At 43.3% G+C, this 16,267-nt stretch overlaps 1 protein-coding gene across 2 annotated transcripts in view; it reads right to left on the bottom strand.

Annotated features, from left to right (window-relative positions):
• Window positions 1-16,267, bottom strand: part of LOC116564247 (activating signal cointegrator 1) — a 65,735-nt gene that overhangs the window by 9,739 nt on the left and 39,729 nt on the right. Inside the window, exon 9 of one of the 2 annotated variants that reach the window (XM_032297192.1) lies at window positions 1,350-1,455. In XM_032297192.1, coding sequence (XP_032153083.1) covers window positions 1,350-1,455 — 106 coding nt within the window. Of the gene's footprint in view, window positions 1-1,349; window positions 1,456-1,484; window positions 1,588-16,267 lie in introns of both variants that reach the window. The other variant, XM_032297193.1, reaches the window with a different exon arrangement.

The raw sequence follows: 16,267 nt of genomic DNA on the forward strand, positions 1-16,267 counted from the left end.
ATATTAGGCAAGAAGGACACCACCATATGTGTTTTGAGATTGCTTTGAAATAGAAGAGGCTGCTCTAGGACAGAGGAAGAAAAGATGGGTCCCAGCTACTCGGGAGGCTGATGTGGGAGGATTAGACCTGGGAGGCTGAGGCTTCAATGAGCCATGATCATGCCACTGTTCCAGCCTGGGTGACAGAGCAAGACCCTGTCTCAATCAATTACCTAATAATTTTTTTTAAAAAGAATAAAAAGCAAGAGAGCCACATCTGTACTCTGAGAACCAATAATGAAGGGAAATATGGGAAGTGGTAGCTCTAAAATAGATGCTCAATAATAAATATTTAAAATGTTAAGTTTATTTTATTTTATTTTATTTATTTATTTTTTTGAGACGGAGTTTCACTCTTGTTATCCAGGCTGGAGTGCAATGGCGCGATCTCGGCTCACCGCAACCTCCGCCTCCTGGGTTCAGGCAATTCTCCTGCCTCAACCTCCTGAGTAGCTGGGATTACAGGCCCGCGCCACCATGCCCAGCTAATGTTGTGTATTTTTAGTAGAGACGGGGTTTCACCATGTTGACCAGGATGGTCTCGATCTCTTGACCTTGTGATCCACCCGCCTTGGCCTCCCAAAGTGCTGGGATTACAGGCTTGAGCCACCGCGCCCGACATTTTATTTTTTAAAATAGAGTTTCACTCTTTTTGCCCAGGCTGGACTATAGTGGTACAATCCTGGCTCACTGCAACCTCCGGCTCCCGGGTTCAAGTGATTCTCCTGCCTCAGCCTCCTGAATAGGTGGGATTACTGGTACCCACCACCATGCCTGACTAATTTTTTGTTTTTTTTTTAGTAGAGACAGGAGTTTCATCATGTCGGCCAGGCTGGTCTCAAACTCCTGACCTCAGATGATCACCCACCTCGGCCTCCCAAAATTATGGGATTACAGGAGTGAGCTACCACACCCAGCCCTTATTCTTGAGTTGAATACTAAACAATGGATAAACAGATACAGCTAAATGACAGGGTTGCCAGTGCACTGCCTTACTACTTCCTTTAATGAGCAGTACAGTGGGGCAAAACATACTCTTTTGGCTGACAAACAGCATTTTAATCTAATAGGGTCTGAAACAGAAGTTTAGAGTGACTTACTATGCCAGCAATTGTGGATCAAGGTGTACTCTGAAGAGGCTTTGTTGTAGTTAACCTAACATAAAGTTATTGATAAGTATAATTGTATTAAGCCTCCAGCACTAGGGACACACAGAACAAAGTAAAAGAGAAGATTATAAAAATTTAAGACAAGTGAGATGCAAGACAAAAAAAGAAAAGAAAATTAGACCCTCAAAGATCGTGACTTACAGGCTGGTCCAAAGTGGGTTACCTCAATTGACTGTTCACAGTCAGTTACAGATCCAACTCCTTGTTCTACTTTCTTCCCCCACTTCTCACTACTGCACTTGACTATCTTAAAGAAAAAAAAAAATCATGACTTACAGATTTTTGGATTTCCTTTAATAGGAAACTTCACAACCATTTCCTGAGGATTTTTGCAGATGAAAACAAACGGAGAATCAGATTCTTGACTGATGTCTGGAAACTGTGAAATATAAAAATAAAAAGTTCAGGCTAGTTGGGACAAATTTTGAATTTAAGGAGATCAGAGGATGCCCCAGATTTCACCTCAACATTCTTATGATAGTACTCTTCATTTCACAGGTAAAGAGGATTATGCTCAACAAGCAAGAACAAACCTTCACCTTTCTACAATCCTTAGTACAGCATTATACAGTCTATTGCCTGCCATCTGATTTCCTATAGTGGGAACAACTTCATTTAAAAAAAAAAAAAAGGATACCTGAAATCCTCCCAGAAGAATCAGAACTGACTGCTCTTTTAACAGAACCAACCAAGGGTGAGGAGATTCAAAGATCTCCTTAGCGAACATCAGGTACCCCCTAGGTTCAACTCAAGTGAAGCACTGGAAGACTTAAGAAAAATAAAACATCTGTGGAAATTTGCCAGAAACAGTACACATAGCCCTTCTCTTACTAAAGGGAAGGAAGATGATTCATTCTGAAAGGTATGAACATGCAAAAGCTGTTTTGCTGGATGCTTTCCAGATCTACTTCGGGTGAAAAGGTAACTGGTAGAGCAATTCTGAAAATTATTTAGAAACCTTCTTTGGATTTTTTATCATAAAACAAATCTGTGAATGAATAGTTAGGAGTTTTGTTTTTTTCTGTAAAAACAGACACAGAACCTAGAGTAAGACTATGCTGGCTACATAATCACAATTTAAGAGCAATTGAGGGCTAGTAATAGCTAATTGAGCTGGAATTTCATTATTTCCTATCTTACTATGTCCTACGTTTAGCATGTTCAACAAATATGACTCATAGGCTTCTGGGTCAAACTTCATTACCAGAGGAGCCTTTCTCCTAGTAACTACCATCAAAAGTATGAAATTACCTGTATTTTCAACCCTTATTTGATTGCTAAGATATGCCTTCTAAAGTCTAAGCCACTAAAAGTTTTATTTTAAAAGGTAAGGAAATTCAAATTTCTCTGTAACTAGAAGAATGATTAAACTTCTTTATTGACCAGTTTTGTCCTACGTAATAAGTCATGCTGTGGGGAAAACAGAAGGGATTTTTTGCAGCTTCTGGTCCTGCCCACACACTATGGCTTCCCCTGTGGAAGAGGTGTGACATGTACTTTGTTTTTGATTTGTTTTTTCAGAGATGGGGTCTTGCTATGTTGCCCAGGCTGGTCTCAAACTCCTGGACCCAAGTGATCCTCCTGCCTCAACTTCCCAAAGTTCTGGGATTATAGGAGAGAGCCACCACACCCAGCCTATAAAACAAACTTAATAGTATCAGCCACAATCATATTAATAGGCAGGGTCAAAATATTCATGGTAGAAAAGTAAGGTTAAGGATACAAGGGTAAAGCCTCTTTTTTCTTATCCCTTTTATCTTCAGAAGCCAAAGAACAGCAGGGCCCAGCTGTTATTGCTGGGTATTAGAAGGAAACAAGCTCTGCACAAGATCCATGCTGGGGTGCTTAGGCACAAATAAAACCAGAGGCTGCCGTCAATATATCTAAACCTAATTCTACAGAGACCAGAGCAGCAACAGTTATAATTACCATCTCTTTAATTTTCCTCTTTTTCCTTCTCTGTGGCTTACAGACCCTTGAGACAAAGGACAATCACAACTCTGCTATTCTACCACCACAAACCATTTCAGCCAATCTCTCCTCTTTCTTCCATATCAATAATTTTTGCCTCTCTACTGGATCAATCCTATTAACCCACATTCTCCAATGTCTGGCATGAAATAAAATCTCTTAGGCCGGGCGCGGTGGCTCAAGCCTGTAATCCCAGCACTTTGGGAGGCCGAGGCGGGTGGATCACGAGGTCAAGAGATCGAGACCATCCTGGTCAACATGGTGAAACCCCGTCTCTACTAAAACTACAAAAAATTAGCTGGGCATGGTGGCGCATGCCTGTAATTCCAGCGACTCAGGAGGCTGAGGCAGGAGAATTGCCTGAACCTAGGAGGCGGAGGTTGCAGTGAGCCGAGATCGCGCCATTGCACTCCAGCCTGGGTAACAAGAGTGAAACTCCGTCTCAAAAAAAAAAAAAAAAAAAAAAAAAAGAAATAAAATCTCTTATCCAGATCCCACATCCTCCTCCAGCTACTAATCATTTCTCAGATTCCCATTACAACAAAATTCATCAAAAGATTATCTGTACTCCCTGCCTTTAATTCCTCTCCTACTTTTTTCTTGAATTCACTATCAATAGGCTTCCACTCTCATCATTCCATCAAAATTATTCTTGTAAAGGTCACTGTTAGCTTCCATGGTGCTAAATCAAATGGTCAATTCTCAGTTTTCATCTTAATTGATCTATCTGTAGTAGTACTTGATATAATTCTTCTATTTTTTTTTTCTCTTCACTCTTGCCATCCAGAGATAGAATTCTTCTCTCTGGCTAGGCGTGGTGGTTCACACCTCTAATTCCAGCACTTTGGGAGGCCCAGGCAGGAGGATTGCTTGAGCCCAGGAGTTTGGGATCTCCCTGAGAAACATGGCAAGACCCCATCTCTACAAAAAATAAAATATTTTAAAAATTAGGCCAGGCGTGGTGGCTCAAGCCTGTAATCCAAGCACTTTGGAGGCCAAGGCGGGTGAATCACCTGAGGTTGGGAGTTCAAGACCAGCCTGACCAAAATGGTGAAACCCTGTCTTTAAAAAAAAAAAAAAAAATTAGCCGGCCGAGTGCAGTGGCTCACACTTGCAATCACAGCACTTTGGGAGGCTGAGGCGGGCAGATTACCTGAGGTCAGGAGTTCAAGACCAGGCTGGCCAACATGGTGAAACCCCATCTCTACTAGAAATATAAAAATTCGCTGGGTGTGGTGACGGATGTCTGTAATTCCAACTCCTTGGAAGGCTGAGGCAAGAGAATCACTTGAACCCAGGAGGCAGAGGTTACAGTGAACAGAGATCACATCATTGCACTCCATCCTGGGCAACAAGAGTGAAACTCTTTTTCAAAAAAAAAAAAAAAAAAAATTAGCCAAGCATTGTGGCAGATACTCTAGGCTGGGCAACAGAGTGAGAACCTGTCTCAAAAAAACACAAAAGTATATCCAATATCTCACCATTTCTTAAGGCTTCAATGGCTACTTCCCTGGTCCAGGCCTTCATAGTGTCTCCTGGGTTTCTGCAATAACCTCCTATGTGGTGTGTTTCTGCCTTTAACTTCTGTCTTGGTCTATTCTCAACATAGCCGCCAAAACTATATATATATATATATATATATATATATATATATATATATATATCAGATCACGCCATTTTTCTGCTTAAAACTCTCCAACGGGTTTTCCTCTCAATCAGAATAGAAGTCTAAGTCCTTACTTATCATGACCTCCAAGTCCCTAGACAATCTGCCCACCACCCCACCCTATCCACTTCCTCTCTGATACCTACCTTCTCTTATTTCTCTCCTTCACTTTCACGCCACTCTTGCCACACTGGCTTCCTTGTTGTTCCTGCCTCAGGTTTTCTGTACTTGCCTTTTCCCTCTTCCTGGAATGCTTTTCACTCTATAGATATTTCCATGGCTTCCTTCTCTTCCTTCAGAACTTTGTTCAAATGTCAACTTTTAGTGAATCTTCTCAATAACCCTATTTAAAATCAGAGCACCAAATCCCTCCACAAACATGGCACTCTTTTTTTTTTTTTTTTTTTTTTTTGAGACGGAGTTTCGCTCTTGTTACCCAGGCTGGAGTGCAATGGCGCAATCTCGGCTCACCGCAACCTCCGCCTCCTGGGTTCAGGCAATTCTCCTGCCTCAGCCTCCTGAGTAGCTGGGACTACAGGCACGCGCCACCATGCCCGGCTAATTTTTTGTATTTTTAGTAGAGACGGGGTTTCACCATGTTGACCAGGATGGCCTCGATCTCTTGACCTCGTGATCCACCCGCCTTGGCCTCCCAAAGTGCAGGGATTACAGGCTTGAGCCACCGCACCCGGCCAAACATGGCACTCTTAACCTACCTCTCCAACCTTATCCTACCATCATTTGATACAATATCATTTACTTATTTAAAATTTTTACTTGGTCTCACCTTACTAGGATGAAAGCTCCATGAGGACATGGATTTTTGTTTTGTCTACTCATCAGCATCTAGGACCATACCTGGTTCATAGTAGGCAATCAATAAATACTTGCTGAATAAAAAAGCAATGAATTTACCAACTTGTACATTAAAGTTATTTTATTTATGCTGCATACGCACATGCTGGTAACTGGACACTCTTAGAACTGTAACTCTAAGTAAAAGTTGGTATTACTCTTGGCTGGGCATGGTGGCTCACGCCTGTAATCATACCACTTTGGGAAGCCAAGTGGGCAGATCACCTGAGGTCAGGAGTTCAAGACCAGCCTGGCCAACATGGCAAAACCTAGTCTGTACTAAAAATACAAAAATTAGCTGGGCATGGTGGCGTGCACCTGTATTCCCAGCTACTGGGGAGGCTGAGGTGGGGGAATCACTTGAACCCGATAGGTGGAGGCTGCAGTGGGCCAAGATCATGCCACTGCACCACAGTCTGGGTGACAAAGTGAGACGCTATCTCAGAAAAAAAAAGTGTTATCCCTAAGCTTATGTCTTGGCAAATGGTCAATATGGCTCTATGTTTAAGAAAAACCACCCTGACATGTATTAACAGAGTAAGCAAATGTTAAATAGTGGGAAAAACTGGGAAAATGGTGTACAAATGAAATAACAATAGGTTCCTCAGACCCATCATGCCTCACAATAAAGACAAACATCAAAATCAACTTTCCCAGTTGAATCTCAAATTAAAGTTTCAGGCAAATATCCCTTTTCCTACTACTAGCACTGAACTTCAGGGGGCTTACAAGAAATGGAGGTGAAAAGCAAAGTGGTCAACAAGGAATAAAGTAAAGCCTATGCATTGGAAGAAGAGATTATATTTCATTATCAAATGCATTAAAACAAAGTTAGCTTGGCAGAGCCTCAGTATCTAAAAAAAAAAAAACCATAATCCCCACAACCAGGGCATGGACACTAAAGATCATATTACATACTAACAAACCACTATATACTTACATTGTATCCTAACAAGTAAGGGATATTTGGTCTAAAAGTCAGAAAACTAAAATGCAGCTTACCCAGAGAAAGAATAAGAGAAGGGAGATGAAGAATGTGGATAAGCTCTGGATGTCACATTTTATTTTATATTTATTATTAATTAATTATTATTATTATTGAGATGGAGTCTTATTTTGTTACCCAGGCTGGAGTGCAACGGTACAATCTTGGCTCACTGCAACCTCTGCCTATTGGGTTCAAGTGATTCTTCTGCCTCAGCCTCCCAAGTAGCCGGGGCTACGGGCGCGCACCACCACGCCCAGGTATTTTTCATATTTTTAGTAGATACGAGGTTTCACCATTGGTCAGGCTGGTCTTGAACTCCTGACCTCATGATCCGCCCACCTCAGCTACCTAAAGTGCTGGGATTACAGACATGAGCCACTGCGCCCGACAATTAATTATTATTTTGAGATAGGTTCTCACTCTGTTGTCCAGGCTAGAGTACACTGGTATGAGCACAGCTCACTATAGCCTGGACCTTCTGGGCTGAAGTGATCCTCCCAACTCAGCCTCCCAAGTAGCTGGACCTACCAATGTACACCACCACACCCAACTAATTTTTTTTTTTTAAGACAAGGTCTCACTTTGTCACCCAGACTGGAGTGCAGTGGTGTGTTCATAGCAGCCTTGACCTGCAGGACTCAAGTCACCCTACCTCAGCCTCCTGAGTACTGGAAACCACAGGCGCACACCACCAGACCTGGCTAATTTTGTTTATTTTTTGTAGAGACGAGGTCTCACTATGTTGCCCAGGCTGGTTTGGAACTACTGGGCTCAAGCAATCCTCTTGCCTTGGCCTCCCAAAGTGCTGGGATTACAGGTATGAGCCACCACCTTTGACTGCACATCCAGTTTAGAAATGATGCTAGATTAAGGGTTATTGACACAGCACAATAAACAGATTAGGGAATTTGGGTTCTAAAATCAAACATCTAACCAAACTTGGTAAAACACTCCAGGAAGTTGCTGTTATTCTTGCCAACGAAGTCTTCTATTCACCAGGTTTCCAGCCTCAGAAGTAGGGGAGGTGGGCCTGCTCTTTATGCTTCATAAATTTCATAGCTGTCTAACATAACAGGTTATTAACTTCTAAACAGCTACTTTCTTCTCCTCTCCAGAGGGAAACTCTTCACCAGTTATCTAAAAAGCATTTCTTTTAGGCTCAGGCCTGTAATCCCAGCACTTTGGGAAGCTGAGGCAGGCAGAATGCTTGAATCAGGAGTTCAAGACCAGCCTGGGCAACATGATAAGACCTCATCTCAATTAAAAAAAAATTATGCCGGGCGCGGTGGCTCAAGCCTATAATCCCAGCACTTTGGGAGGCCGAGGCGGGTGGATCACGAGGTCAAGAGATCGAGACCATCCTGCTCAACATGGTGAAACCCCGTCTCTACTAAAAATACAAAAAATTAGCTGGGCATGGTGGTGTGTGCCTGTAATCCCAGCTACTCAGGAGGCTGAGGCAGGAGAATTGCCTGAACCCAGGAGGCGGAGGTTGCGGTGAGCCGAGATCACGCCATTGCACTCCAGCCTGGGTAACATGAGTGAAACTCCGTCTCAAAAAAAAAAAAAAATTATAGGCTGGAAGCGGTGGCTCACATCTGTAATCACAGCACTTTGGGAGGCCAAGGCGGGCGGATCATGAGGTAAGGAGATCGAGACCATACTGGCTAACATGGTGAAACCCCGTCTCTACTAAAAATACAAAAAATTAGCTGGGTGTGGTGGCACGGGCCTATAGTCCCAGTTACTTGGTAGGCTGAGGCAGGAGAATTGCTTGAACCAGGGAGGTGGAGGTTGCAGTGAGCTGAGATTGGGCCACTACACTCCAGCCTGGGCGACAGAGCCAGACTGTGTCTCAAAAAAAAATAAACTATATATATATATACACACACACACGTACATATATATATATATATACACACACACACACACACACACACACACACACACACACACACACACACACACATATATATAAAATTTATTTTGCCATTTTCATGAGAGAAAAAAATTGATTAACAGTTTTTGTTTTTTTTTCTTAAATAAAGATGGGGTTTCACCATGATGGCCAGGCTGATCTTGAACTCCTGACCTCAGGTGATCCACCCACCTTGGCCTCTCAAAGTGCTAGGATTACAGGCATGAGCCACCGCGCCCAGCCTGGTTAGCAGCTTTTGTCAACCACCACTGATTCAGTGGCAAATGGGCATTTTCACCAAATCTGCAAGCCTCCACTTTATTCTTATTCATTCTTGTCCTGAAGTGATCAATAATTCCTAAACTATGTCACTCTTCACAACACATTCCCAGATGATCAGTCAATCTTATACCTGTCTCCAGGTCTAACTAAGATTTATAAGTTGGCCAAGCGCAGTGGCTCACACCTATAATCCTAACACTTTGGGAGGCCGAGACAGGTGGAATGCTTGAGGCCAGGTATTCAAAACCAGCCTGGCCAATGTGGTGAAACCCCATCTCTACTAATAATACAAAAAATTAGCCAGGCATAGTGGCGGGCACCTGTAATCTCAGCTACTTGGAAGGGTGAGGCAGGAGGATCCCTTGAACCCGGGAGGTGGAGGTTGCAGTGAGCCGAGATCACATCACTGCACTCCAGCCTGGGTGACCGAGCAAGATGCCATCTCAAAAAAAAAAAAGGCTGGGCGCTGTGGCTCATGCTTATAATCCCAGCTCTTAGGGAGGCAGAAGCGGGAGGATAGCTTGAGCCCAGGAGTTCGAGACCTGCCTGGGCAATATAGCGAGACCCCATTCTCCACAAAAAGGAAAAAAACAAAAAGAGACACACACAAAAAAGTTATAAGTTGTTGGTTGGAGAACTAAAGCAAACAATAATAGGGGATCCATTAACAAAGAACATATATTTGCTGTAGGCTTTCTTGGTTTGAATTTTGAGGAACAGACAGAACATGAAATCAGGATCTGAAATCTTGTTAGCTGAAAACCAACTGTAAGAAGACTGAGGTGATAATATGCAGAAAGACAGAAGGAAATGAGTTTGATAAAGACATGCAAGAACAACAGACCCAACGAAGAATATCTTGCAAGTAACTGTGCTCTCTGATAAACAGTTCTCATTTATATTTTACTTCAAAGCAATTCAAGGTGTCACAGGATAACTAGCACCCCAGGCCCCTGCTATACTAGAAGATAAAAGTTTTCTCACTTCAGGGTAACATACTGATCATAATTGACCAGATGACAACTGTATATTTGACTAAGGTTAAATAAAGATCATACCAGTTGGCCCAAAGTGGGAGAGTTGAACTCCCATATACCAGCAACCAAATTCTAGTCATATGCCTAGTATCTAAGACAGGGGCTTCCAGCTCAGTGCTACAGAGACAACCCCTATATGCAACAGGTGAAAGAAGTAAGTGATAAGACATATGCAAACTTAAGGACCTTCTAGCCAGCAGCCACACGGCAATGGTCTCCTGGTCTCATTGTATCCATGGTAACATTTCCACTGTGGTTTTCTGTGCCCCATGGAATCATATGCTAGAACCCGCACACATAAAACAAGTCAAGCAAGTATATTTTCTCTAAAATTAACCTCATAGCCTTTCTGGCCTGATTCTTCAAGACCTAACTGGGAAATCACCCATTCATGACAATAATTTCTGGTCTTAATTTTAATATACTAGATTTTCACTCCAACTTAATTAAAAACTAGAAGAAAATTGCTTTTAATTAAAGACCGTTTTGGGAGGCCGAGGCGGAGCAGATCACCTGAGGTCGGGAGTTCAAGACCAGCCTGACCAAAATGGAGAAACCCCGACTCTACTAAAAATACAAAATTAGCCAGGCGTGGTAGTCCCAGCTACTCGGGAGGCTGAGGCAGGAGAACTGGTTGAATCCGGGAGGTGGGCTGCGGTGAGCCAAGATCACTCCATTGCACTCCAGCCTGGGCAACAAGGGGAAAGCTCCGTCTCAAAAATTAAATTAAATTAAAAAATAAACAAAAACAGTACATGATAAGGTCCTGAACCAATGAAGTCCACTCTAAGACTATTACCTCAGAATACTGAAGACTTCTCTTGAGTAAGGGCTGTGCCAATTTTAGATTTTATTTTACCAATGGCTAGTCTGACTCAACGGAAAACTTTTCTGAGGCAGAGCTCTGAGAGTTCTTGGACCTCACTTAACATATCAAGGTAAGCTGATTGTCGAGCAATCTGGTGTTATTAATGTCAACCTGTATTAAATAACATATCTTTTAGAACAAAAAAGAAACCGAACTTTATCCTAGACTTCGTTCTCTCACCCTTCACATCCAGTCAAATTACCAACTCCTATAAACTTTACTTCCTAAACATTCCAACCATCAGTTCCTTTCTCTTCAACTCAACTGCCACAGCATTGCTGCAGACCTTCATCATAGCTCACCTGGACAACCATGATAATTATCATCTCCCTAAATCATCTCCCTGTTTTCAGGCTTGCCCCATCCAGTCCATCCTTCCTACACCTGCCAGGGCAATCCTTCTAAAACACGTCTTTGGCAGGGTGTGGTGGCTCACATCTGCAATCCCAGCCCTTAAGGAAGCTGAGCAAGGCGGGTGGATCACTCAAGGTCAGGAGTTCAAGACCAGCCTGGCCAAAATGGTGAAACCCCATCTTTACTGAAAATACAAAAATTAGCCAGGTGTGGTGACGCGAGCCTGTAATACCAGCTACTCAAGGCCAGGCGCAGTGGCTCACGCCTGTAATCCCAGCACTTTGGGAAGCCAAGGTGGGTAGATCATGAGGTCAGGAGTTCGAGACCATCCTGGCCAGCATGGTGAAACCCTGTCTCTACTAAAACTACAAAAATTAGCCGGGCATGGTGTCATACGCCTGTAGTCCCAGCTACTCGGGAGGCTGAGGCAAAAGAATTACTTGAACCTGGGAGGCAGAGGTTGCAATGAGCTGAGATCACCCCATTGCACTCCAGCCTGGTGACAGAGCAATACTCCATCTCAAAACAAAAAACAAACAAACAAAAAAACCAGCTACTCAGGAGGCTGAGGCAGGAAAATCGCTTGAACTTGAGAGGCAGTGGTTTCAGTGGGTCAAAATTGAGCCACTACAATCCAGTCTGGGTGAAAGAGCAAGACTTTGTCTTAAAAAACAAAAACAAAAAAAGCCCCAACTTTATGTGGGTATCTTCAGAACACAGTTCAAATCCTTTCATATGGCATTTAAGGGTTTTCATATATCTACCATTGTCTGCCTCTCAATTAATTGTCTTGACCACTTATTGTGTACCTACTATATACCAGGCTATATGTTAGGACATTGGAGATATAAAGGTGAATAAGACATAGATGGTCACCCAAAGAACTACATATTAACATATAAATAACAAGAAAAAAAAAGCAACAACAGAAGTATAAACAGAGTCCAAAGAATCCTGTTAGAAAGGAAATGGAGACGGGCGCGGTGGCTCACGCCTGTAATCCCAGCACTTTGGGAGGCCGAGGCGGGTGGATCACAAGGTCAAAAGTTCGAGACCATCCTGGTCAACACGGTGAAACCCCGTCTCTACTAAAACTACAAAAAATCAACTGGGCATGGTGGCGTGTGCCTGTAATCCCAGCTACTCAGGAGGCTGAGGCAGGAGAATTGCCTGAACCCAGGAGGTGGAGGTTGCGATGAGCCGAGATCGCGCCATTGCACTCCAGCCTGGGTAACAAGAGCGAAACTCCGTGTCAAAAAAAAAAAAAAAAAGAAAGGAAATGGGCTGGGGTCAGGGAAGACTTCAGAGAGTAACTGAAGAAAAGTAAGACTTCTGAGTTTTTTTTTTTTTTTTTTTTTTTTTAATACAGAGTCTTCCTCTGTCGCTCGGGCTGGAGTGCAGTGGTGCAATCTTGGCTCACCTCAACCTCCACCTTCTGGGTTGAAGGGATCCTCCTGCCTCAGCCTCCTGGGTAGTAGCTGGGATTACAGGTGCCCGCCACCACACCAAGCAATTTTTGTATTTTTAGTAGAGACAGGGTTCATCATATTGGTCAGGTTGGTCTCAAACTCCTGACCTCAGGTGATCTGCCCACCTTGGCCTCCCAAAGTGTCGGCATTACAGGCATGAGCCATAGTGCCTGGCCTGAGTTGCTTTAAAGGATAAGCAGGAGCTGTCCTAGTGAACAAGGGTATGGTGACATGAAGTAGAATGGTTTACTGAACAAAATATCAGTTTCACTTTCTTCAGGGCTTGTCTTTTTCTTTTTTTTTTTTTTTTTTCTTCAATCTACCATCATGGTGTTCCATGCAGCATTGCTTCTACAGGACTTATCTTTTTTTTTTTAAGAAGCTTCTTTAGGCCGGGCGCGGTGGCTCAAGCCTGTAATCCCAGCACTTTGGGAGGCCGAGGCGGGTGGATCACGAGGTCAAGAGATCGAGACCATCCTGGTCAACATGGTGAAACCCCGTCTCTACTAAAAATACAAAAAAATTAGCTGGGCATGGTGGCACGTGCCTGTAATCCCAGCTACTCAGGAGGCCGAGGCAGGAGAATTGCCTGAACCCAGGAGACGGAGGCTGGTTGTGGTGAGCCGAGATCGAGCCATTGCACTCCAGCCTGGGTAACAAGAGTGAAACTCCGTCTCAAAAAAAAAAAAAAAAAAAAAAGAAGCTTCTTTAACATTCCCTCCCATCCTACTTCCACCCATGCAAAGTTAGGATTTAGGTCCCATCTTTGGTGCATTCCACTATTCATATAATAATTATTATGGTTGGGTTTCCTTGTCTCAGTTTCATCTAGTATACTAAAAGATCTAGAAGGAATGGAATACTGTTGTTAAAACTCTGGATCCTTAGCATTTAACACAGTGCCTGGCACATGACAGATAGTCAATAAATACTTAATGAATGTATGGTTATATAATATTCTGAGCAATAATATCTTTTTTATTTTTAGGTAGGGTCTTGCTCTGTCACTGAGGCTGGAGTACAGTGGTGCAGTCTGCTCACTGCAACCTCCTGGACTCAAGGGGTCCTCCCACTTCAGCCTCCTAAGTAGCTGGGATTACAGGTGCATGCCACCACGCCCAGCTAATTTTTGTATTTTTTGTAGAAATGGGGTTCCACCATGTTGCCCAGGCTGTTCTTGAACTCCTGGGCTCCAGTTACCTGCCCACCTCAGCCTCCCAAAGTGCTGGGATTACAGGCATGAGCTACCATGCCTGGCCAATAATACCTTCAATTAAAAGGTAAGTTGCCAGCCGGGCGTGGTGGCTCAAGCCTGTAATCCCAGCACTTTGGGAGGCCGAGGCGGGTGGATCACGAGGTCAAGAGATCGAGACCATCCTGGTCAGCATGGTGAAACCCCGTCTCTACTAAAAATACAAAAAATTAGCTAGGCATGGTGGTGTGTGCCTGTAATCCCAGCTACTCAGGAGGCTGAGGCAGGAGAATTGCCTGAACCCAGGAGGCGGAGGTTGCGGTGAGCCCAGATCGCGCCATTGCACTCCAGCCTGGGTAACAAGAGCGAGACTCCGTCTCAAAAAAAAAAAAAAAAAAAAAAAAAAAAAAGGTAAGTTGCCACTTGGTTTACATGGTAGACTAGATGACAAACCAAGAAGTGTTGAACAGATTCCAAGAAGACAGCAAGACTACAGCATATTCCTTCCAGATAAAATAGACCACTTTCTCTAAGCCTTGCTTTACTTAAAGGTAAAATAAAAGCATCACATCAAGTGATAGATTCTACCTACATAAAACCTCTTGCATCAGTTCCTGTCTTGCCTAATTCCACCGGCATTATCCTAGAACAGATTTTTCAAATATCTCTACCCTGGACTACAACTGTCTTTTCACTAGTCTTCCCATCTTCAGAATCTCTCCACTTCATCTTCCACATTTCTGTCAAATTAGTTTTCCCTTAAGCAAGCCTCAGACCATGTTAATGCCTCAAAAAAACTTCAAAACACTTTTATCCCATCTCACAGCTGACTATAGCCCATCATTCAAAACTATCTATCATCTGACCAAACCTACCTTTCTATTTTTTTAAAATTTTTATTTATTTATTTTTTTTAATTTTTTTATTTTTTAAGACGGGGTTTCACTATGTTGGTCAGGCTGGTCTTGAACTCCCGACCTCAGGTGATCCGCCCGCCTTGGCCTCCAAAGTGCTTGGATTACAGGCATGAGCCACCACGCCCGGCCCTATTTTCCTTTTTTAAAAAATATTTTTTTATTGGGCAGCTCCCAGAACCAGATTAGGTTCAGAGGAACTACACTTCTTTTCTTTTTCTTTTTTTTTGAGATGGAGTCTCCCTCTGTCACCCAGGCTGCAGCACAGTGGTACAATTTTGGCTCACTGCAACCTCCACCTCTGGGTTCCAGAGATCCTCCTGCCTCAGCCTCCCAGGTAGCTGGGACTATAGGCTTGCGCCACCATGCCAAACTAATTCTGTATTTTTAGTAGAGACAGGGGTTTCACCATGTTGGTCAGGCTGGTCTCAAACTCCTGACCTCAGGTGATCCACCTGCCTCAGCCTCCCAAAGTTCTGAGATTATCATGAGCCACCATGCCCAGCTGGGACTCCCTCTTTTCATTCTCATTTGCTGCTTGTTCCTCTACAATCAGGGGTGTCTAATCTTTTGGCTTCCCTGGGCCATACTGGAAGAAGAATTGTCTTGGGACAAACAAAAAATACACTAATGATAGCTGATGAGCTTAAAAAAAAAATCACACACAAAAAATCTCCTAATGTTTTAAGAAGGTTTACAAATTTGTCTTTGGTCTCATTCCAAGCCATCCTGGACCACATGCAGTCCACAGACCATAGGTTGGACATGCTTGCTCTACACTCATACTCTTAACAAACTGGTTTGCCATTATTCTTCATACAGGCCCATAACTACATGTCTGAGCTTTTGCTCCCATTACTCCTCCACCTTGGAATATGCTTTTCTACCATCTCAGTAGGAAGACTTGAACAGCAAAATCATAACTCTACCATTAATTGACATTACACAAGTTATTTATTTATTTAAAAATTTTGAGACAGATCCTCGCTTCTTTGCCCAGACTGGAGTGCAATAACACCATCTCAGCTCACTGCAACCTCCACCTCCCTGGGTTCACGCAATTCTCCTGCCTCAGCCTCCCAAATAGTTGGAATTACAGGCACACATCACCATGTCCAGCTAATTTTTTAGTATTTTTAGTAGAGATGGGGTTTCGCTATGTAGTCCAGGCTGGTCTTGAACTCCTGACCTTGGACATTACACAAATTATTTGAACTCTCTTATACTTTAGGGATGTTATATCCCTAAAGGAGGGGAAATGACACCTTGCTTGGAATTGCTATAAGAATTAGAAAATAGGCCGGGCGCGGTGGCTCAAGCCTGTAATCCCAGCACTTTGGGAGGCCGAGGTGGGTGGATCACGAGGTCAAGAGATCGAGACCATCCTGCTCAACATGGTGAAACCCCGTCTCTACTAAAATTACAAAAAATTAGCTGGGCATGGTGGCGTGTGCCTGTAATCCCAGCTACTCAGGAGGCTGAGGCAGGAGAATTGCCTGAACCCAGGAGGCGGAGGTTGCAGTGAGCCGAGATCGCGCCATTGCA

Source organism: Sapajus apella, unplaced genomic scaffold (genome assembly GCF_009761245.1).
Source record: "Sapajus apella isolate SASKATOON/1434 unplaced genomic scaffold, GSC_monkey_1.0 scaffold37, whole genome shotgun sequence".
Taxonomy (NCBI): Eukaryota; Metazoa; Chordata; class Mammalia; order Primates; family Cebidae; genus Sapajus; species Sapajus apella.